Here is a 22774-nt window from a genome sequence, read left to right as displayed (position 1 = left end):
TTTAAACGTTCGCTATTTTCTGAAAGGGAGCATAAATTTAGGAAGATCCGATTTGAGACACTTTTGTAAGAGAATCTCGTCAATGATCGACGAGCGATTTAAGAGCAGCAAAAAGCAATATTTCTTGCCTCACTGAAATAGCCTATAATAGAGATGTCTGTGGTGCACGAGGGATCTCTATAAGAGCTTTAAAGGGTTACTTAGGGACTTTATTCTAGATCCAAAGGATGGAGATATGAATGATTAACACTCGACCGGCTGATATTACTCAAGTCATGGAACGATGGGGCGCTTTTTTATAAGTAGGCTACATGATATTTTCCCACGATATGGAGAGTTCGCCATGCGCTCCTATGGGAACCACTGCTGTTGGTAACTTTTATACCATGGATTCAGGAGGGCTTTCAACAAGTTTTAGGGCTCGTTTATCTTCTGGAACGTGATTCGAGTTCATTCAACGATATTGTGAGGTAATTACGCGAAGGCTGCGGGATTTCTGAAGACTTTTGAATAGGGTTTTGTCCTTCATTTATCGCACGACCCGGAGAAGATCTCGTCGGCTCTCATGGGAATTAAGCACTCCTCCCGCTGTTTGCTCCTCAGGAGAAAAATGGCGGATACGGAGAGCACTGAGGTAAGCGACGCGGATTAACAGATCAAATATAGCGAGACTTAAATACGTTATATTTTTGAGTTACGAAGCCTCAATAGATAACATTTTGCGTTTAAAAGCAACTCCGCATTCGAGGTTTTGAGTTTTCGACGCGTTTTATAACGAATTATACTGAAGTTGGTCAGTGTTTAAACGAACTTCTAGTTTTTCGCGGCTCAATTTGTTTGAGGTTTCTCTCGCGCAAACCAAATTGTCTTAACATCCCTAGCACACTTTGCACGTCATCTAATTTTTATGAAATATAAGCCTATAATAAAATGCTAAATATTGATAGTATTTGTATTTTGTCAATACGGCGTTCTGTTGCTATGTTACCTTTGCAGGTGCACGCGACTTCTGTAGTTTGTAAACTTACTCGCGTGCGATATTAGTAATAGAAGCGCTGCTTTGGGGTGGACAAATGGTTAAAGCTAACTAAACGGGTAGGTTCAATTTCTGCAAAGGTTAATGCATTGAGTAATACAAAGAACCTCAACTCCATTCCAGAGGTACTGCTCCTTTTAAAAAGTGCACTGTTTATGAGACACTATATAAGCGTAAGGCAAATGACTAGTGACTGATTGGTAATTAGTGTCTTGACTCTTGAGCAAAGCTGATGAAGTTCTGTGATCGTTGGTTCAGGGTTTGTGGAGTCTGGTCGCTGTCCTTGGTGCTGCATCGAGGAGAGCAGCTGTTTTAGAAATAACTTAAGAATATTTTTTTAAAAACATCTTTCATATTAAAATATATAACATTATTGCCTACTTAAACAGTATGCTATAAAATCACGAAACATCTAAACGAATAGCTTAGTAACGTTACATAATTTTTGGCAAAAAATTACCTTCATATAGCTTAATCATATCCCAGTGTCGACTACTTATTGATGCATATGCTTATTGATGATATGAGTGCCCATATCATTGTGAGGCCAGAGTTTTAGTGGAGGGCAGTGAGGGTGTTTACAGCTGGGCAGAAAGCTAAATATCTGAGTCATCATCCACATAGCTGGCTGGTGGTTTAATCTCAGGACTACCAAGGAGTGGAAACAATGCACGGGACGGAAAGGTTAGTGAGGTTGCAATTTGGTGCTGCCACTGAGCAAAACACTTTGATGAATTCCGCTTTCATTAGTGGCCTAGAACTTTATGCAATACTCAGTGAGGGATTAGCCAGCTGGAATGCATTGACATGGTCACGAAAGCATGAAATCTAATCCATGTTCATTAAAGTATGAAGAAAAGGGCCGTATATAAGGAAGCTTTTGTTATAAGTTCCTCGAAGTTCAGCGCAGCAGTAGGACAGTGTATAATGTCAAGGGACCTTTAAAACCCTGTGATGGATCCTGCCTGACCTCTGAAACCTCTCCCAAAATAGCAAGTACACTGAAGACTGCTCTGCACTAGGGCTGTTAGACAGTCAAACAGGCTTCCATAGAGTAGATGGAACTACAATCTTAAAAATAAGGGTTCCAAAAGGGGTTTTCACAGTAATGAGTAATGACATAGAATAACCACTTTTGGTTCCCCAAAGAACATTTCAGTGAATAAAAGAGCCATTTGTTGTTGTTAGTGTGAAGAACATTAATTATTTAGGACCCCCCCCCCCCCCAACTATAAGGAGTCTTTTGTGCAATGAAAAGTTTAAAAATGTTAAAGGTTCTTAACCATAATGCCAATGAGTATAGGCTTTAAATGAAAAGTTCTTCCAAAAATGATAATTCTGTGATCATTTTCTCACTCTCATGTCACTCTAGACAGTGTGTTTTTTTTATATTTTATTTTTTATTTATATTTTTATGAAAAACACAGAAGATATTTAGATAAATGTTTAAAATATTTTTGTCCATACATTGATAGTCAGTAGGGTTCAAAACAACATTTGACCCCACTAAGATTTACAGAAAGGACCAGGGACAATAAGACAATTTTCCACAGAAGAAAGAAAATCATACTGGTTTAGAATTACATGTGTCAGTCCTGTCGTGTGTGTCTTGTGTTCCCGCCTCATGTTTCCATATTTAGTTTGTTTCCTGTCCTTGTTAAGTGTGATGATTAGTTTATTCTTGTCCAGCTGTGTTTGTCTAATTATCTATGATTATCCTGTGTATTTGTAGTCCTGTCTGTTCAGTTAGTTTTCGTCTGGTCTACTTGTTACTCCCTGGTGTTTCTGTGTCAGCCCTGCCCTGCCCTGCCCTGCCTTGTCTTGCCTTGTTTGGATTTATTAAAGACCGTTATTTTGAGTTTATCCTCGTCTCTGTGTTCCTCGTTCATCCTTGCTGTGTGCACCGTGACAACATGAGGCTGAGTAAACAATGACAGAATTTTTTTTTTTGGGTTATTGTCTTAAGTAATTAGGTCATTTTGTGTCAAATAAATCATATTTCACTCGCTCTGCTAAAATGTTAGATTTTTTTACTTTATTTCTGAAGAAAGGCAAACATAAATAGTGATGAAAGCTAAAAATTAAATGCCATGGATGACTATTTTACTGAGTAATCAAATATTTTGGTATGCTATGGTATAATATGCTATGGTATATTTAAAAAATATGGTAATAATACTACTTAAAGTTTAGATGCACCATATCTTCCAGGCCAGCCCACACCACCCCTTCTGCCCCTTGGCTATCTGAGGTTCTCCGCAAACATCGTTCTAAACTCAGGGCTGCAGAAAGGGTATGGCGCAATTCACAAAATCCTACTGACCTTAATTTATATCGATCACTCCGCTCTGACTTCTCTGCTAATGTTTCCACTGCTAAAAGGACATACTATCATGACAAAATTAACAATTTTACAATAGAGAAAGGGCATCTCAGGAACCGCACTCCAGTGGTTTGAGTCTTACCTCTCAGATAGGTTCTTTAAAGTATCTTGGAGAGGTGAGTTATCCAAGTCGCAACATCTAGCTACTGGGGTGCCTCAGGGCTCAGTTCTTGGACCACTTCTCTTTACTCTCTACATGGCATCACTAGATTCTGTCATTCAGAAACATGGCTTTTCATATCACTGCTATGCTGATGACACTCAGTTCTACCTCTCATTCCATCCTGATGATCCGACAATAGCTGCTCGCATCGCAGCATGTCTGACAGACATTTCTTGCTGGATGAAGGACCATCACCTTCAACTCAACCTAGCTAAGACAGAACTGCTTGTAGTTTCAGCTAACCCATCACTTCATCACAATTTCACCTTCCAGTTAGGCTCATCAACCATAACTCCTTCAAAAACAGCCAGAAACCTTGGATTTGTGATTGATGATAAGGTGACTTTCTCAGACCACATTGCTAAAACTGCCCGGTCCTGCAGATTTGCATTATACAATATTAAGAAGATCAGGCCCTTTCTCTTGGAACAGGCAACACAACTCCTTGTTCAGGCTCTTGTTCTGTCCAGACTTGACTATTGCAATGCTCTCTTGGCAGGTCTTCCAGCCAATTCCATCAAACCTCTACAATTAATCCAAAATGCCGCTGCAAGATTAATCTTTAATGAGCCGAAAAGAACGCACGTCTCGCCTCTGTTCATCAATTTGCACTGGCTACCAAGAGCTGCTCACATTAAATTCAAAGCATTAATGTTTGCCTACAGAACCACCACTGGCTCTGCACCCCTTTACCTAAATGCATTACTTCAGACTTATGTGGCCTCTAGAAGCTTGCGTTCTGCAAGTGAATGACGCTTTATTGTGCCATCCCAAAGAGGCACAAAATCACTTTCACGGACTCTTTCATTAACTGCTCCCATCTGGTGGAATGACCTGCCCAACTCAATCCGAGCAGCTGAATCCTTACCCATCATCAAGAAACGGCTAAAAACTCATCTCTTCCATCTTAATTTGACTCTATTCTAATTTTATCTATCTGTCTTCTTTTTATATAAAAAAACACACATTTGACCTTCTATCAATTGCATATTTATTCTCTAACTGCTAGCTTTTCTTGTAAAACTAACATTAGCTTTATTTTTCCTAAATTATATCTACTCGTTTTCTTTAAAAAAAAATAATACAAAAAAACTTTTTGTGTACTGCGTTAGGCTAACCAAGACTTGTAATAGAACTTGCATGTTGTTGCTCTTTTGTTGGTTTTGATTGCTTCTAATGTCCTCATTTGTAAGTCGCTTTGGATAAAAGCATCTGCTAAATGACTAAGTAATAATAATAATAATAGGGGGAAGTCGTGGCCTAATGGTTAGAGAGTCGGACTCGTAATCGAAAGGTTGCGAGTTCGAGCCCCCGGCCGGCAGGAATTGTAGGTGGGGGGAGGGAACGTCCAGCGCTCTCTCCACCCTCAATACCACGACTGAGGTGCCCTTGAGCAAGGCACCGAACCCCCAATTGCTCCCCGGGCGCCGCAGCATGGCTGCCCACTGCTCCGGGTGTTCACGGTGTGTGTGTGTGTGTGTGGATTTGTTCACTACTCACTGCTGTGTGTGTGCACTTGGATGGGTTAAAGGCAGAGCACCAATTTCGAGTATGGGTCACCATACTTGACAATACGTCACGACTTTACTTTACTTTTTTACTTTTTTAGATCATATAATACAATACATTACCGTATACATGTCTTTAAAATATATAATACATACAATATTTACATATACATGACAAGTTTGCAAACCCACATTAATAGAAACAAACATTCAAGTTGGCTGCTGACAAGTATGATCTTCCTAGAACAGTTGCATAATTAAATGCTGCTTTGGGGACAAATAAAGATCTGGGCTGGTAATCAAAAAGTTGTAGGTTCAATTGCTGCAAAGGTTAATTCAATGAGTAACACACAACTATATCCAGAAGTACTGCTCCTGTAATAAGTGTACTGTTTATCAGACACTTTGTATAAAGCATAAGGGAAATTACTAATTAGTTATAGATTGGTATTTATTGTTTTGAGCAATGCTGCTCAAGTGATAAAAATCAACATTTTTGGGGACCTCTGGTTGAGTTTCCACTGAATGACCCAGTTGACAAAATAACTGCATCTAAATGTTCTCCATTGGATATAACTGTTTGGGTTTCAAAAGTGTAACGAAAAGTATATGCTTGAGAAAACACCACTTAGTTCTGAAATGCACACTGGCAGTTGTAGCTTTATTAGACGATGTCCAGCCAAAGCAGAGAGGGCTGCAAAATTCATAAAAGCTGTTTTGAACACATTAATTATTTAGATATGCAATGCAAAACAACTCTTAAGTTGTTTCCTGTCATAAATGTGAATGCATAAATGCTGGCAGTTTTTTTTTTTGTGAAAGGTTCCCAAGAGCACCTAGTTTTCCTCTCACGCACATCAATCCAGTTATGTCACAAAAAAACTATTAGTTCTCAAGAGCATGGTTGAAAGGTGGAGTGTTGCTGAAATGTGCTATTTGTTGAGGTTAAAAATAGAATGTGAATGAGATTTGTTAGCTGACTGGAGGGTCAAGGACACGTGTTCCCCCTCCCATCATTCTAATAGATGCAATCCAAACACCTTTATGCCTCTTGATACAGCTGCTCTTCCCCTCTGCTGACACTCATTATTTTAAATCCCCTGAGCTGAGAGTCTGCACACACACACTCCCACCCACCCACCCACAGGCAAATAGGTACACTTATGCAAATACAAAAACAGTCACGCATATCTTCACTATCCCAAAATTGCAAAACAGCATATGAGATTTGTAGGATATTAGGGCCAAACATGAAGAGTTTTGTGGTTTTATAGGACAAAAAGGTTCTAGATTGGAGGTTTTCAAAATTTATAGCCATGGTCTGTCCATTCAGACTCTTAACTAACTCCAGGACCCTTAATATAAAAAAGATGTATTTTTTAATATATTACTTTTAGTATATAAGAATACATATAAACTATATAATGCATAACAAATATATGTATGTATATATACTGTGTGTGTGTGTGTGTGTGTGTGTGTATATATACATTTTGTAGAAAATCTGTATTTGTTAAAGCTTTTAGTGGCTAATGGCAATTTCATACTCATTTGTTTTCTACAGTGTAGGATAATGGTTCATTAGTGTTTTCTCTGCAAGGTAGAGGAATGGCCAAGCTTCTCTGCAGGATGTAGATGTGCTAATCAGAGTCCAAGAGGCTCACCATATGTAATGCTTGTCTTAAGTCATTTCCACGCCAGTCTAACTGTCCTGTGCTCCCTTTGCTCATAGGGCACAAACTGCCTCTGCCAGGTCTTGGAATTGCTAGACATTCTGGGAAGGCTCTCCTGACATGATATAGGACAGTTTTTAAACAGCACTGAATATAGTATCACTGTTCATTTTGCTTTTTGAAGGATCATGTACCACATTAATCTGTCACAGTTTGGGTGATATCATTAACAACAGTCCAGGTAAATAAATAAAAAATATGTATGCATCATGTGTGTGTGTATGTATGTTTTGCATTATCATAATTCATATGTCATATTTCATAGTCCGCTACTTTGTTAGACATTAAAACATTTTTATGGATGGTTTAAGTGTCAAAATATTTTTTAGTGCTACTGTATAGCTGTAATTATTTTTTCAAAGTACCACAGCATTAATTTCTTTTTTGTTTATTTTGGGGTAAATAAATTAGCATTTCTTTGTCAGATTCTCCTGTTGAACCTCTCTTTTCCCCTTTTTTAGCAACAGCCCCTGAGTGCCGCCCCATCCCAGTCGGTCCAGCCATCTCCTCTGCCCAAACCAGTGTCATTGGTCCATCATGCCCAGCGTCCCACACACCCGTCCCATGCGCCTCACACCCCTCACTCTGCCAGCTTACCCAGCTGCCCCGGCAGAGGAAAGATGGCCAAGTTCCTCAACCCCGACGAGATGACCTCCAGGGATTACTATTTTGACTCGTACGCCCACTTCGGCATTCATGAGGTATGAGCACATCAGAGCAGCGGATGCTTGCATTTAAAAGACATTCTGAGACGTGTGATGTAGGATATAAGTACTCGTGGTAATCAACATCAGTCATGTTGATTTATGCCGGGAGTTATGTATAATGCAGAGTATGCAGAGAAATGGAGCAGGAGCGAGACGGGTGGGGGTGTCATTGAATTATAGGATGAGAGAGCAGGGAGAACAGGAGGTTCAGGCGAGACCTGCAAGATTAATTTTGTTCAGACTCATTTTTAGTATATAGGTCAGATATTTTTCCCTTCCCTCATCTCAATGTGACAGAGGCGTACACCCAAAAAGCTGCATATATCTGAGCAGACATGCTATAATAGTGACAGCAAGTTTTTTACTTTCTCACAGGTTGTCAGAGATCCATGTAGTAGTCTTATTTAGTTTTTTGTACAGTAATGCTAATAATAGCCATGGTTGTGAATGATTACCTGATTAATATATGTTTTTATGGTACTACAAAATAAATAAATATATGAATAAGAATCATGTCCAAAAAAAAAACAAGACAATACCATAATGCTTTTTAGTGTAGGTGTTTTGAAATGCACTTATAAAGCCCGAAATTGTCACCTAGATAGGCACATCACTAGGTATTGATTTTTATTGATTAGATTTTATAATCACATTTCTATATTAACCTTGTATATGCAAATCAATGAGGTCTTTAAAACAGAATAGCAGACTATGCACATAAAATGCATATAAACATCACTTGTCATATCTCCTAATAATATGTCTCAGTAAGATGATATTTATAGTAAATGTTCATAATGTAGAGGCCTAAGAAATGTTTATGTATCTGATACAGAAGGCTTTATATGGTTAAACTTGTTTAAATCTACTGAATAATTTGTTGACTGTGTTTTAAAACTGAATCACACGGTAAGATATACCAAAGAAATAATTCATTGGGTGGGTTTCAATACAAAGTGAGCTGCCTACTTAGACATTTTATATGCCCTTTACAAAAAAAGATCTAGCTAACCCACGCTGCAGTGATGTATTAGTAATGCCATGTTATTTTTATATATACACCATCCTAATGAGTAATTACCATATTAATATTAATACACTGAAAAGAATTGGTGTAGGATTTACTAAACAATTTCAACTCAGAAATGGCTAGTAAATTCAACAAATATTTACAAATAAACAGGAAGTAGAACATTGAATTAAACAGAATATTTTGAAGTAGGAAAACTGAAATAGTATTTTCTTGTAAAACCTATTCTAGTTGGCACTCAGAGTTACTATATATATATATTATATATATATATATATATATATATATATATATATATATATATATATATATATTACTAGCATATTGGCTGTTAATTAGTACTCATAGAGCACATATTAATGCCTTATTCTGCGTGGCTGTATTTTAGATCCATTAATCCTACCACATACCTATATTTAAAAGGATAGTTCACCCAAAAATAAAGATTCTGTCATTAATTACTCACCATCGTGTCGTTTCAAACCCGTTAGACCTTCGTTCATTTTTGGAACACAAACACAAATGAAATCAGAGTGCTTTCTGACCCTGCATCGACAGCAACACAACTGACACATTCAAGGCCCATAAAGGTAGTAAGGACATTGTTAAAATAGTCCATGTGACATCAATGGTTCAACCGTAATTTTATGAAGCTATGAGAATACTTTTGTGTGCAAAGAAAACAAAAATAGTAACTTTATTTAACAATTTCTTTTCTCACGTTCAGGAGAGTACCACTATGCATTTTCATTTTTGGGTGAATTATCCCTTCCTATCTTATTAACTATCAATAAACAGCAAATTAGGAGTTTAATGAGGCAAAGTTAATAGTTAGTAGTGAGAATTGGACCTTAAAATGCGACCATGTGTGTGTACATCTGTGCATGAATGTACAGGAAATGCTAAAGGACGAAGTGAGGACGTTGACATACAGGAACTCCATGTACCATAACAAACACATCTTCAAGGACAAGATCGTGCTGGACGTGGGGAGTGGTACTGGCATCCTCTCCATGTTTGCTGCCAAGGCCGGAGCCAAGCACGTGTACGGGGTAAGAGGGTGGCCCTCCTTATGCCTAAAACCACATGAGCCTGCAGCCTCCTACCCTGCTGGAACCATTCGCACAGCTCAAAATAGCATCACGTGTGGCAGTCGCACCAAGAGCTTTTGAAGGTGTAAACAAATAATCCTCTTTTGTAGCGAAATATGATGTCATATAACCACCTACTTATTTCATAGTAAGGATCAAAAATATAAGTTCAAAATAGGAAAATGGTCTGTTTAAAAGCCATAACAACATATGATATTCTAGTCTTTTTTATACAGTATGCATGTTTTTGTATATTTTCGCAAACACTTGTACGTTATAACTCATTAATCATTCAGTATTCATAATATATCAGACAAAGTTAGATAATTAATTTTGCATGCTCATTTAATCATTTTTACATTTATATTACCTTTGCCATCATAATGTAATGCAATTAAAGTTAATCAGTTTTATATATGTAGTGATTTATACATCACTTAAAGCAGATTTACAGTCAATATCAATACCATAAATGTTCAAAAGTTAAGTTTTTCCTTTTTTGTCTTTTTTACATATTTTATTGTTTTATTTTTAATGTATTCAGACAAAATACTTTATTATTTTAAGACAATACTGTAGTATTTTGTATCTGTTAAACAATTGTGAGTATGAAAATAATGATCAGCTTATCATTACCGGCTGTATACACACACACAATCAAGACACAACCAGACTACCATGTTATACCAGCACTATACCACCACATACATTTTTCTTTAAGGGGCTCTTTCTGTTTTTTTCCCCCTTTTCCCCCTTCTGTCTTGCAATACCTTCAATTTCATTCCATTTCTCTTTCTCACTTCCTGTCCTGTCCATTCAAAGCTCTCCCCTTCAGTGCATTCCTCCCCAGTGGTTAGTGAAGGTTCTTAGCGGGCAGCCTTTATTGGCCGTGCTGATATATCAGGCACTAACACACTACATTGTGAGGCTGTGGTAATTGGCTCTTTGGATAAATCTGATAAAGAGACAGTGGAAAAAAGCAGTAAAGGTCAGAAAGGCCACATTAACCATGTGGTGCTTGTTTTGCACTTTCGCTTTGAGAACTAAAGCCAAAGCTTGTTAAGCCAAGTTAGAGTACGAGCAGAGAGAGAAACTCTCCATTTGATGTGTCCTGGAAACCTCTTGGGACAGAATGTTCTGAGAGCTTTTCTCAGTTTTCAGAGGAGAGTGAACTACCTACTAGCCACGTGCGGGTCTCTGCTGTAATTGAGCTGATATGATTTGCACCTCGCTGCTCTTATCCAGTTGCACTGTGATAATGAACAATTCTCTGAATGGCTTCATCATATTTAAATGCCAGAGAGCGCAAACTCTCCTAAGTGTCTATGTTACAGTGCTCATCACAAACTCAAAAATACCACTTGCTCAAAATTGCAATGCAGAATATAAACTAGATTATTACACTTTCTGAGGAAAATGCTCTGCCACAATATTCTGGCCTTTATATCCACCTTATTTTTAATGTATTGAACTTGAATTGTGTCAGGGTTTCAGTTGTTTAGTTAGTTTAGATGTCCATTATGCTGATTGATGTTACAAATGGGTATTTGTTATTATATTAATTATCTATTTAATTATTTTTTATTGTAATCATAAACACATTGAGTTTTAGCAGAAATAGTGTTACAGTTTACTGTGCTGTTATTCTTATTATTTACCTATAGTGGCTAATGAGCTGGAAATTGGAGTCTGGAAGTCCACATTGAAAACTTAGGTGAATATATGGCTCTTGTCTTTCTTTTATTGTAAGTTTTCAGTATTTTTTTCGCCCCCTTTACTGTCTGCCTGGCAAAAACCATGCATGTCCATACCTTTTTAGAATAAACCTCTAACCATACACTATAAGAACAAAATCTGTAGAAAATCATAAAAGGTACTAGTAATTTTCCTCCAGGACATTATTAGTTAAGTTTACAGACATATTTTTTAACCCTAAAGTATGTCCAACACTACCTTAGCAAACCCTATTTTTATCACATTAATTAACAATTTATATAATTTATATATGTTTATTTTTATAAACATGATTTTAAACTGAGTAGTTTATTGTTTTGAACTGGTTGGCAGCTGGTTACATATTTAATCATAATTTTTTATAATTAATATATATTTTTTTATATCTTCTGTAAAAAAAAAGAAAGAAAAAAAAAAAGCATGATGTTAGCAAAGCCAAATCATAGGTTCAACTCCCAGGGAATACATAAACATATTAAATGTATTGCATAAAATGCAATATAACCTGCTTCGGGTAACAATTTCTGCCAAATTCATAAATGTAACTGTAAAACATTCATGACCTTGCACCTATAACATTGTAAATTATCATAAATTAATTTTGGCTCATTCCTTAGTTTGCAAAAAAAAAAAAAAGTTTAAAGCAATTTTATTGCTTTTATTGCATTTACACGAGAAGTGTATAAAACACATTTTGTGACTGCATTACTTGTCTGTACAAATATTTTGAATGCAAAGTTGTCTAAATGATCCTTTTAGCAGTTTTTAATTGCTGTTTTAGGTGAATAAACTCCTGGTTATGTGTTACTAGCGTAATTTTTTCATTAGTCGTTATTATGTTCTTACACATACCATGCAAAACTTACTTTGTTTAATTTGTCATGACATGAGAATACTGAGGAACTTAGCACATTAAGTTACCTTTTTGATTGAGCTACTTGAAACACAGAGTTAAGCCAAATAGTACCTGTTTTTAAGTCAAATTACCATGAAGTATCCTACTTGAACCAGAAACTTGATACAATGGCGAGAAATCAAAATGGTGTTAAATCAAACTAAATCAATCAAATCAGTTTGAGTATGTTAACATAATTCTGCAGTCTTATGGCTAAATCTATTTTAACATTTACGCTGATGCAAAGACCCACAGAATTCCAGTGCATTGCTGTCAACAGTTTTCCAAACTGAAGCAAGTCAAATTATTTTCTTGGATGACACATACTGAACCAGGAAAAAAGTTCATTAATGCTTAGTAAAATATTTCTGAATGAACAAAGCATGCTAGTAGCTGTTGAGCTATACTAAATTGGATATTTTCACCAAATAACTCAAACTGTAAAAGAAAGAAAGAGATAAAATCATCATGTTTAAAGTTGTCTTGTTGGCAAAATTTTGCCCTTGATCTCTGTTTACCGCAGCCCAGGCCTAGGCAGTTTCCTCTTGCCTTGATCATGTACATCAAGCACTTTTCTTCTGAGAAATGTGCTGACTGTGTTATAGGCTTTTCTGATTACTTTTAAACTCAATGCTGACCAACTGCAGTACGTGGAACTTTTCCAGAAACAGGTGGGCCTGCCATGTAGGTTCTGATTGTTTGTCAGTTGAAGCGATGCTGACTGACTCCGTGTGCTCCACTGGAGTTGACGGCGATTGCTATGGACACTAACAATGGCTGGGAAAACACAAGGGACGTCATAAGGCAAAGGGATCTGTGCTGTCTGGAATCAGCCTCTCACTTATACAGCTGACGGCTTCCTACTTAATCTCTCCTCTTCCCTTTAGCCTCGGGCCACTGACAGCCCCGTTACTCTGTGTGCTCGTCTGTCTGACAACGGTACAGGAATCTGGACTGTTTGTGAATGCTAAATAGGGCTCTTTGGGTGGCTGGAGACTGATCAGAGGAACATGTCTAATGGGCAGGACTGCAAGTTGCAAGAATCGAAAGTTCTCGATGTTCAGAGACTGTAAGGGGAAGCACACAGTCTGTGTAAGCCATTAAAAACAAGACACACTAGCGTTCAAAAGTTTGGGGTCTGTACAATTTTTTTTTTTTTCTTCAAATAAATTTTTATTCATCAAGGATTCAAATGACACTAATCGGACTAATCAGTTTCAGTCTTGTCTGAAAGGGGATATAAGGCTAGAGAAGGTACAGTAATAAGAGGTCTACCAGCTATAACAGAATCAACAAACTAGAGTTTAAATCTTCATATTGTCCTGTTTTTTCCCCCCTTCCTTAGATCGAATGTTCAAGTATATCAGAATATTCAGAGAAAATCATCAAGGCCAATCACCTGGACAGTGGTAAGCAGATGTGATTTGTGTAGATATTGTATAAGTGTGTGTTGCTTTGTAGTTAGCTTGCTTGTGTGGGTGTGTGAGAGAAACAGAATGACAAATAGTATGTCACATCGACAGGATAAAGAGTGGTTATTTCTTCTATTCAGCCTCCTAAATATACATAATTTAAAACCTCTGCAGTATCTGAATATTAAGAGAGAATTTGTAAATATTCAGTATGATTTATAATAAATATAAATGATAAAATGATTATCAAGGAAACTGTCTTCCCAAAAATGACATTAATATGTATTTTTGTCTCATTTTCCAATTAAATATAATACACTATCTTTCAAAAGTTTGGGGTCGTTATTTTTTTTTATGTTAATGTTTTTTAATTAAAGAAGTCCCTTTTATGCTTACCATGACAAAAATAAAATAGAAACAGCATTATTTTGAAATATTACTGTTGTCTATTTTAATGCATTTAAAATTTTTATGGCAAAGCTGAGTTTACAGCATCATCACTCCAGTCTTCAGTCAGTGTCACATGATCCTTCAGAAATCATTCTAATATGCTGATTCAGTGATCAAGAATAATTTCTTACAATTTTTTGAAAAGTTGAAAAGTTGAAAACATTTGTGCTGCTTAATATTTTGTGGAAATTGTGATACCCTTTTCTTTGATGAATAAATATAATGTTTAAAATAGCATTTATTTGAAATATAATTTTTTTTATAACAATGTAAAAGTCTTTAGTGCCAGTTGTGACCCATTTAATGTATGCATGCTGAATAAAAGTGTTTCACTAAATAAATACAAACTCTTCCTGACCCTAAAACAAAATAGATTTATTTAGTAATTAAAGTGATGTTTTTTACTGGAAAACAAGACACAATACTCACTATATATATATAAATAAATAAAATATATTTTGTGGCTAAAACATATTTTTATTAGTACTCAATTGCTACATAGTGTGATTATTTGTAGTCATAAAAACGTCATAGTTAAAGGTCAAATTAAACATTTCACTTTCTGTATGTTTTCAGTTAGCCTTTAGTTAACAAGAAAACAGCACATTTCTAATAGTTTAAGGCTTTTTATTAGCTAGAACAAGACATTGCTATAACATGATGCTCCATTTTTGATCAGGAATTAGACCACTGCAGTATATTTTCTTGAGAGTTCAACAAAAGCTGATGCTGCAATCTTAGCTGGAGTCTCTCTGACATACACGCATGGTTTGACCCACATCTATTTACTGGCCTTAAAAATTTAAAGAGTAGAAAGGACCTGTCAAGTGTCTTTGTGGCCTTATTTGTCTGTGTTCCAGTTATAACCATCTTTAAAGGGAAAGTGGAAGAGACAGAGCTGCCGGTAGATCAGGTGGACATTATCATCTCAGAGTGGATGGGTTATTGCCTTTTTTATGAGTCCATGCTCAACACAGTCATCTACGCCAGAGATAAATGGCTGGTCAGTGTTTGTGTGTGTAGTACAGAAAGTACATGTGAGTGTGTGTACTGTATATACAGCCAGTGTCTCTGCAGAATGAACAAACACTGTGCTTTTCATCTTTAGAAACCTGGAGGTCTAATGTTCCCAGACAGGGCTGCTCTATATGTAGTGGCCATTGAAGATAGGCAGTACAAGGACTTCAAGATTCACTGTGAGTCCCAAAACACACACACAAACATCTTGTATTCTTAAAGGAGGGTTTTATCTATCCAAATAAAATCATGTTTACAAGTTTCTAAGCTGATGCAATAAAATAGGTCTATAATACTGCACATAAATACATGTACAAACTTTTTTTGTGTGTATCCTTCAGTTAGAATATCAAAACATCTTTTAAACAGCATGAACCTAATGTTCTGCTGCTTCTTTTGCATTGTATGGTGGTTGGCAAACCAACTTAAGGTACATTTCTGTTACTTACTGGGATGGAGTGTGAAGTTCAGATGGAGGAATGGGAGAGGAAAAAACAAACAAACCAAAAATCCTTCTAATCAGATCTGTGTCTCACAAATATTCAAATACAGCATCTTACGCCCTTAGCTGTTTCTGTGCATTCTGAAGTATATAGTATAATGTTAAAATAGGGCCTACCTCAACCAGTATAACAAAACAAATTCTAGACAAAATTGCCTACGCTAGCTTTAATATTTTTTGTAGAAATACTTTTTTCAGCATTATTTTTTTGAAAAGAAAGGACAAAAGAACTGCATTTATTTGAAAGATAATGTTTTTAAAGTCTAAGGTGTTAAGATTCAAGAGTTTTATTTGTCACATACACAATTATACAGAGTATAACCAGCAGTGAAATGTAGGTAAAAGTCGTTAAAGTCGTTACTGTCACTTTTGATCAATTTAATGCATCCTTGCTGAAAAATAAGTAGTAATTTCCTTCAAAAAACTAAACCAATAAATTATAATAATAATAAATAAACATAAAATAAATAAAAAATGTGGGCTTAAAAACATAGATGCAAAAGTGATGTTTATGTCATGCTTGTTCTATTTGAATGGAGGGTAGATGAAAGGTTAGAAATATGTTGGATATAATGAGATTGAACTTTTACAGATTTTCTTCAAGCTGTCAAAGAGAAAACTGACCATAGGACAGCTTATGCTAATGCCTTCTACAATGCATATATCATTCACTATACATGCGGTTTCGAATACATTTTGAAACATGTAATCAAGTGCTTATTTTTTACATACATGTATAGAGTATTTTTTGGGCCTTATGCTTTTTATCAAAAATCAAATGATTCTATGTTTGAGCAGGGTGGGAGAACGTTTATGGTTTTGACATGACCTGCATCAGGAACGTAGCTATGAAAGAACCACTGGTGGACATCGTGGACTCAAAACAAGTGGTATCCAACACCTGCTTGATCAAGGTCAGCCATTAAAACATTTCACAGAAATCATGTACTGTATGTGCGTGTTTCTCACCGCATGTGTGCTAGATGAGAAGCTCAAGTGAGATCCACAGAGAATACAGCAGCATTAGTATGTAACTGATCGTTAGCTGTATCACTCAGTGTGACAGTTACATAATGATCCGTTGAAATGCAATTTCATTTCATTATAAACCACTGGAGAAGATGCTGATGAGATGATTATTGGTTGAATCGGATTCGTCAAGCCTGGAAAGTTTATGGCTCCACAGATGGACTGTGAAATGCATCTGCAAACTTAATATGAGAAAAATATATCTGAAACAAAAAGCTTTTCAGTTTTTTAGCAGCCCTTTCACAACCTATCCAATTTAAAACTTTGATGTAAATCAGAGTACAATTTGATATGTTGAGGTCTAAATAAAGTAAGTTGAGAATTTTGCATATTTCAATCATTGTTTGTACAAATAATATAGATAAGCACTAATATATAAATTGTATTGCATTAAATAACATAATATTAAACCATAATCTACAATCAAATAATGATTGATAAATAATTATCTATTTAACTTTAACTAAGTATGCAGCAGTATTTTCATGTTATAATGTGAAAACATTTTACATTTACAGTAAAATCAAACATTTGAAATGCCACAAGTGAATTTTGACATCGCTATAATAATTGTATTAAATTATTAATATATATTTACTATAACTTTTGCTATCTTATGTTAAAATAAAAGATATTCATGACAATGTCATTCATGCATTAAGTGCCATTTAATTAGTCAAATACCATTTGGAGCCATTCCTTTTTCTACTGATTGAAGCATATCCTGAAATTATATCATGATATTTTGGCCTATTCTACTCCAGTCTTTCAATAAAGTAACTCATTTTAAAGATCAGATCTGCCAAATGAAGCAGAGCTGGGACATAATGGATGAAGGCACTTAAATTAAGTGGTGAATGGAAGTGTGACGCACACATTTTTGGTTTGTTTGATATGGTGATTAATGCTCCATTTCAAACTTTGAGCTTTATAACTTAATCTAAAGTAGATTGGACAGCTTTACAAATGGGAGACTTCATGTCTAATGGAAGTGAGAGTGAGAGGAATATAAAACCACAGAGAAAGAGAGAAAGGTTTACTCTTAAATAACAGTTTCTTGTTGTTTTTCAGGTAAATATATCAGTGGTGGAGGCAGGGCTCAGTTTACTGTCGGAAAATGATGGAGTCTGAAACAGCTGTCTGAACGTACTGATCCAAGAGCAGTAATAACATCCTAACATGATTATTGAAACGCTAGCCGTACAGTATGACATTTTAGAAGAGAGCGAAAGAGATCAAGCTTTGTACTCTCTCCCACAGTAAAGAGAAATTACTAAAGAGATCTCTTTGATATTTCATGTTTTTCCTAGACAACATTGAGATTACCCCAGTATTTTCACATTCATCTCCTCCATTGCCAATTCAATTCAATATTGCTTTATTGGCATGACTGTAAAAAATACAATATTGCCAAAGCTTGAAATATAATAACAATGAAAATATCAAATAATAGAATAAAAACATTATAACAATATAAACTTAAACAGTGTAACAAATAAGAACTTGTGTGAACATTTCATACCACAGTGTTTAACATAAACACACACAGGCTGAGGGTAACTGTGGTAGACAATAGGGAAACACACTGAGGTCAGACATAATACACATATTACACACATGTACATTCACCTGCTGTCTTTCAGACTGTGGCACGTCCACAAGTATCTCGCAGCCAGTGCTGCTGTCTGTCCCTCTCCTAGTATTATCTTTATATGTTCCTCTTCAGTCATGGCTGTAAAGTTCTTTATGATGTTTTTGAATTTGTTGATATTGATTTAAATTGGTCTCTGATTGATTTAAATTGGTAACAGTGAAGTAGGAAGTGTGTCTCTGTCTCAATCTCTTCTGTCTCACAGTGAACACACACTCTTTGCTCTTTGGGTAACCAGCTCTTTCTGTGTCTGCCGGTCTCGATGGCTAGTCTGTGCTCACTGAGCCTGTATTTGGTCAGGATCTGTCTCTGCTTTGTGTCTTTGACACTCTGGAGATATTCTTCTAATTCATATTTTAATTTTATAGTTCGATAGAGTTGTAATTTACTTTGTGTTTTGGTTTCTTGATCCCAATGTTCCTGATATATATTTTTAGATTGTTTGATAATTTGATTTATTTTGATGTTTGGGTGAGAAGCAGTGCTGGTCTGAGACTGGTTAGTGTTAGTAGAGTTAGTCAGGTTAGTAAGTCTCAGAACCAGTTGACTGAGTGGACTCTTTTCGGGTTCAGTTCTTGGGTTTGTAGTGCTTTAAAATGTAGCGATTCTGTGGGACTTTAGATGCATCCAGAATTTGAGCAATCTTTTTTGTATATTTATAATCAATGGCCTAATTCTGCCCTACATGCATTATTGGGTGCTCTCCTTTGTAATTTTAGAATCATTTTGCAGAATTCTGTGTGTAGGGCTTCTGTTGAATGTCTGTCCCATCTAGTGTAGCTCTGATCACTGAGTGGACCCCAAACCTCACTTCCATAGCTATGGGCTGAATTACACTATCAAAGATTTTACACCAAATTGGAAGTGGTATTTCAATATTTTGGAATTTTTTCTTGATTGCATATAGAGCTCTTCGAGCTTTATCTTTTAGAGCATTCACTGCCATACTGAAACTCCCCGATGCAGTGATGATCAGGCCGAGGTAAGTGTACTGCATCGTGTGTTCTAGGGCGGTGCTGCCTAGACTGAACTGGTATCTGTGTTCCTGACATCTGGGCTTTTTCTGAAAGACCATAATGTTGGTCTTTTTGAGGTTTACTGCCAGGGCCCAGTTCTGGCTGTAGTTCTCCAGCAGCTTCTGTAGTCCCTGTGGGGTGGATGACAGCAGCACTAGATCATCTGCGTACAGCAAAAGCTTGATGTTTTTGTCTTGAGTGAGTCCAGGGGCTGTAGACTGTACCGCTAATTCATTAATGTAAATGTTGAACAATGTTGGACTCAGGCTATAGCCCTGCTGTACTCCTCTCTTCTGGGAGAAGAATTCTGTATGTTTGTTGCCAATTCGTATTGCACATTTGTTGCTTGAATACATTGATTTAATAATGTCATAAACTTTACCCCCTCCACCACTTTGTAAAAGTTTGTAATATAATTTGTCGTGCCAAATAGAATCAAATGCTTTTTTTAAATCGACAAAGCATGCAAATATTTTTCCGTATTTAGTCTGTTTTACGTGTTTATTGATTAGGGTGTGTAGGGTGTAAATGTGGTCAGTAGTTCTATAATTAGGAAGAAAGCCAATCTGACTAGGGCTCAGGACACTGTGTTCATTAAGGAAGTTTACTATTCTATTATTTAAAATACTGCTAAATAACTGTCACACAGTGTGCTAAATAGTCGGCAATACTAAAGTCGGCAATGAAAAGTCAAAGATGCTCACACATTTCTCATTAAATTCCTCTAAAGACCAAATGATCTCATATGGAATGTTAGCAAAACATTCTGAGACATAGTTGATAATTAAAGAAATAGTAACCAAAAAAATATTTTTTTTGTTGTTGTTGCTTAAAACATCTTAAATGAGGTTTATACATTTTCAGCATTTTTTTAATTTTTGGCTAAACTATTCCTTTAACAGAAACCCAGCTGAGAATGTCATTAAGTTCCTTAGGCCATGAAATAGCAACTTTAAGCTATTGTAATCTTTTCTCAGGAAGTGGACATCTACACGGTGAAGCCAGAGGAACTGTCCTTCACCTCCTCCTTCTGTCTGCAGATCCAGAGAAACGATTATGTCCACGCTCTAGTCACCTACTTCAATATCGAATTCACCAAGTGTCATAAAAAGACTGGCTTCTCCACAGGTGTCGTGTTTTACAATTTTTCTATGTTCTGCATCGTGGGCAACAGTGGTGTATGTAAATATGTACTTTTGTGGACAATGTCTGGCCTCTAGTGGCTCAGTTGTAACACAGCACTTCCAAAGACATCGAATTAAACCAACACAATGGCGAGTAGCGCTCTTTGTTGGTTATGTGACTTTTTATTTCACTATAAACATATATATACACACACATATATAAATACACATATATATGGACACAAATAGCTGCAGTGTTGTGTTTTGTGATTCCCAGACACACTGATCTTAAGGGATCTGTTAAGTTCTATTGACCTTTGAGGTTCGGTGTATTGCTCAGTCAGCACGTTTCCTCAAGGGTGGTTGCACAAGTGATCTTTTGTTTGGCAAGAAAACTAACACTCAGACACAGACTTTGGGTCCTTATTTTCTCTCTAACGCATACACAACGTTTGCATCTTATTTGGCAGCGGTCTTGAAAGAAATGCAGACTTGCAGAGGTTTATGTCTGGCAAAGCTTTAAAATCTGAATCTGTGAAGTGAATTTGTCAGCATTAGTATAAGATTCACTGTTGTATTTTGGTATTTCGTATAGTTTTGTCTATTTAAAAAAAAACAGGATGATCATGACCCTGTAATATTGATCAGCTCACTGTAGTTCATCCTTCTTATTGCATGGCTGCTTCTGAAATAATGATATACTTTGGACATGAAATATAGATTTAGAAATTGAAGTTTAAATTATATATAAGCTAAGAAGAAAGACAGCATGGAGTGGTCAATAGAGGCCATTATATTTGACCTCAGAATCCAACAACTGACCAATCAGAATCAAATGTTTCAGAGAGCAGTGTAACAATGTGTTATATATTTAATATTTTATTGTATATATTTTCTCAACCGTAGCACCAGATGCCCCGTACACACACTGGAAGCAGACAGTGTTTTACTTGGAGGAATATTTGACTGTGAAAAGAGGAGAGGAGATAGTCGGCACCGTCAGCATGAAGCCAAACGAGAAGAACACGGTAAGAACCCACCTAATTAATAATTAAAAAAATTTATTTAATTCATTTTATTTTATTTTATTAGTTGGTTAATATAAGTATAGCCAAAAATATGCTTTCCATATTTTTTAAATATATATATATATATATATATATATATATACACTGCCATTCAAATGTTTTGGGTCAATAAGATTTTCTAATGCTTTGGAAACAAGATTCTTACGCTCGCCAAGGCTAGATTTAGTTAAATTGAAATATTATTACAATTTAAAATAGCTATTTTCTATTTGAATATGTTTTAAAAAATTTATTTATTCTTGTGATGGCAAAGCTGAATTTTCAACATCATTACTCCTGTCTTCAGTGTTACATGATCCTCCAGAAATCAATAATCTTTTTAAAAAAAAATATTATTATTGTTGAGCACATTTGTGCTGCTTAATATTTTTGTGGAAATCTGTGATTTTTTTTTTTTTTTTTTTCTGAAATAGAATTTTGCTGTAATGTTATAATAGTCTTTTAAATCCATCCATGGTAAATAAAAGTATTACCTTCTTTAAAAATAATAAAATAAAAAACAATTCTGAAATAGAATTTTGCTGTAATGCTACAAAAGTCTTTTAAATCTATCCACACTGAATAAAAGTATTACCTTCTTTAAAAAAATATAAAAAAAATATTAATAATAATAATTCCCCCAAACTTTTGAATGGTACTGTATAGTTCAATGCAACTTGCTTATATATTATATATATATATATATTTTTTTTTTTCTTACAATTAAAATGCAATTTAACATTCTTGTTTATCTATCCAGCGTGATCTGGAATTTACCTTTGAGCTGGATTTTAAAGGTCAGCTATGTGAGGCCGCTATCGCTCATGACTATAAGATGCGCTAAGTATCCAGCAGTGGTGAGAGACGGTTTGTGACAGCACTCAGAGAAGCAGAGGCAGGGGCCGCTCCGGATCACAGCTACAGCCCTGCTGCTGGGAAGAGACAGAGACAGAGACAGAGAGAAAGACCAGCACAGAAGTTGTTATCTCTGGGAGTCTTGCCAACGTTTTTGGAGCGGAGTGGCACTTCCAGCAATAGTAGCCTTGCCTTCGCCAACTCTAGCCTGCACTAGTACGCCATCTCTCCGACTGTTCAGGGAACAACTATGACTACACCCCACTGCAAACAAAAGAATGTCATGTTCTTATGAATGTTAAGTGTTAGTTTATGGTTACTTTGCTTTTACATTGGGAGTGTGAGATAAAAGATATTTAATACTGAAGGTT

At 35.9% G+C, this 22774-nt stretch overlaps 1 protein-coding gene across 2 annotated transcripts; it reads left to right on the top strand.

The window, feature by feature from the left end:
* Positions 1-565: 565 nt before the first annotated feature.
* Positions 566-22392, top strand: LOC306888472 (protein arginine N-methyltransferase 8-B-like; the record flags this gene model as incomplete). 2 transcript variants are annotated; one of them, XM_079446804.1, is made up of 10 exons in its annotated part: positions 566-634; positions 7291-7524; positions 9457-9612; positions 13626-13689; positions 15003-15145; positions 15251-15338; positions 16460-16575; positions 20335-20485; positions 21388-21509; positions 22309-22392. In XM_079446804.1, 10 exons carry the CDS (start codon positions 566-568, stop codon positions 22390-22392), a joined length of 1227 nt encoding a protein of 408 aa, XP_079302930.1. The 2 variants fall into 2 exon arrangements, with proteins under 2 accessions (XP_079302930.1, XP_079302929.1); XM_079446803.1 differs by having other exon boundaries at positions 7285-7524.
* Between the last annotated feature and the right edge of the window lie 382 nt (positions 22393-22774).

The sequence above is a fragment of the Barbus barbus genome, assembly GCF_936440315.1.
Source record: "Barbus barbus genome assembly, chromosome: 22".
NCBI classification, from domain to species: domain Eukaryota; kingdom Metazoa; phylum Chordata; class Actinopteri; order Cypriniformes; family Cyprinidae; genus Barbus; species Barbus barbus.
Note: the sequence above shows the minus strand (reverse complement) of the source record. Positions and strands in the feature narration are given on the sequence as shown.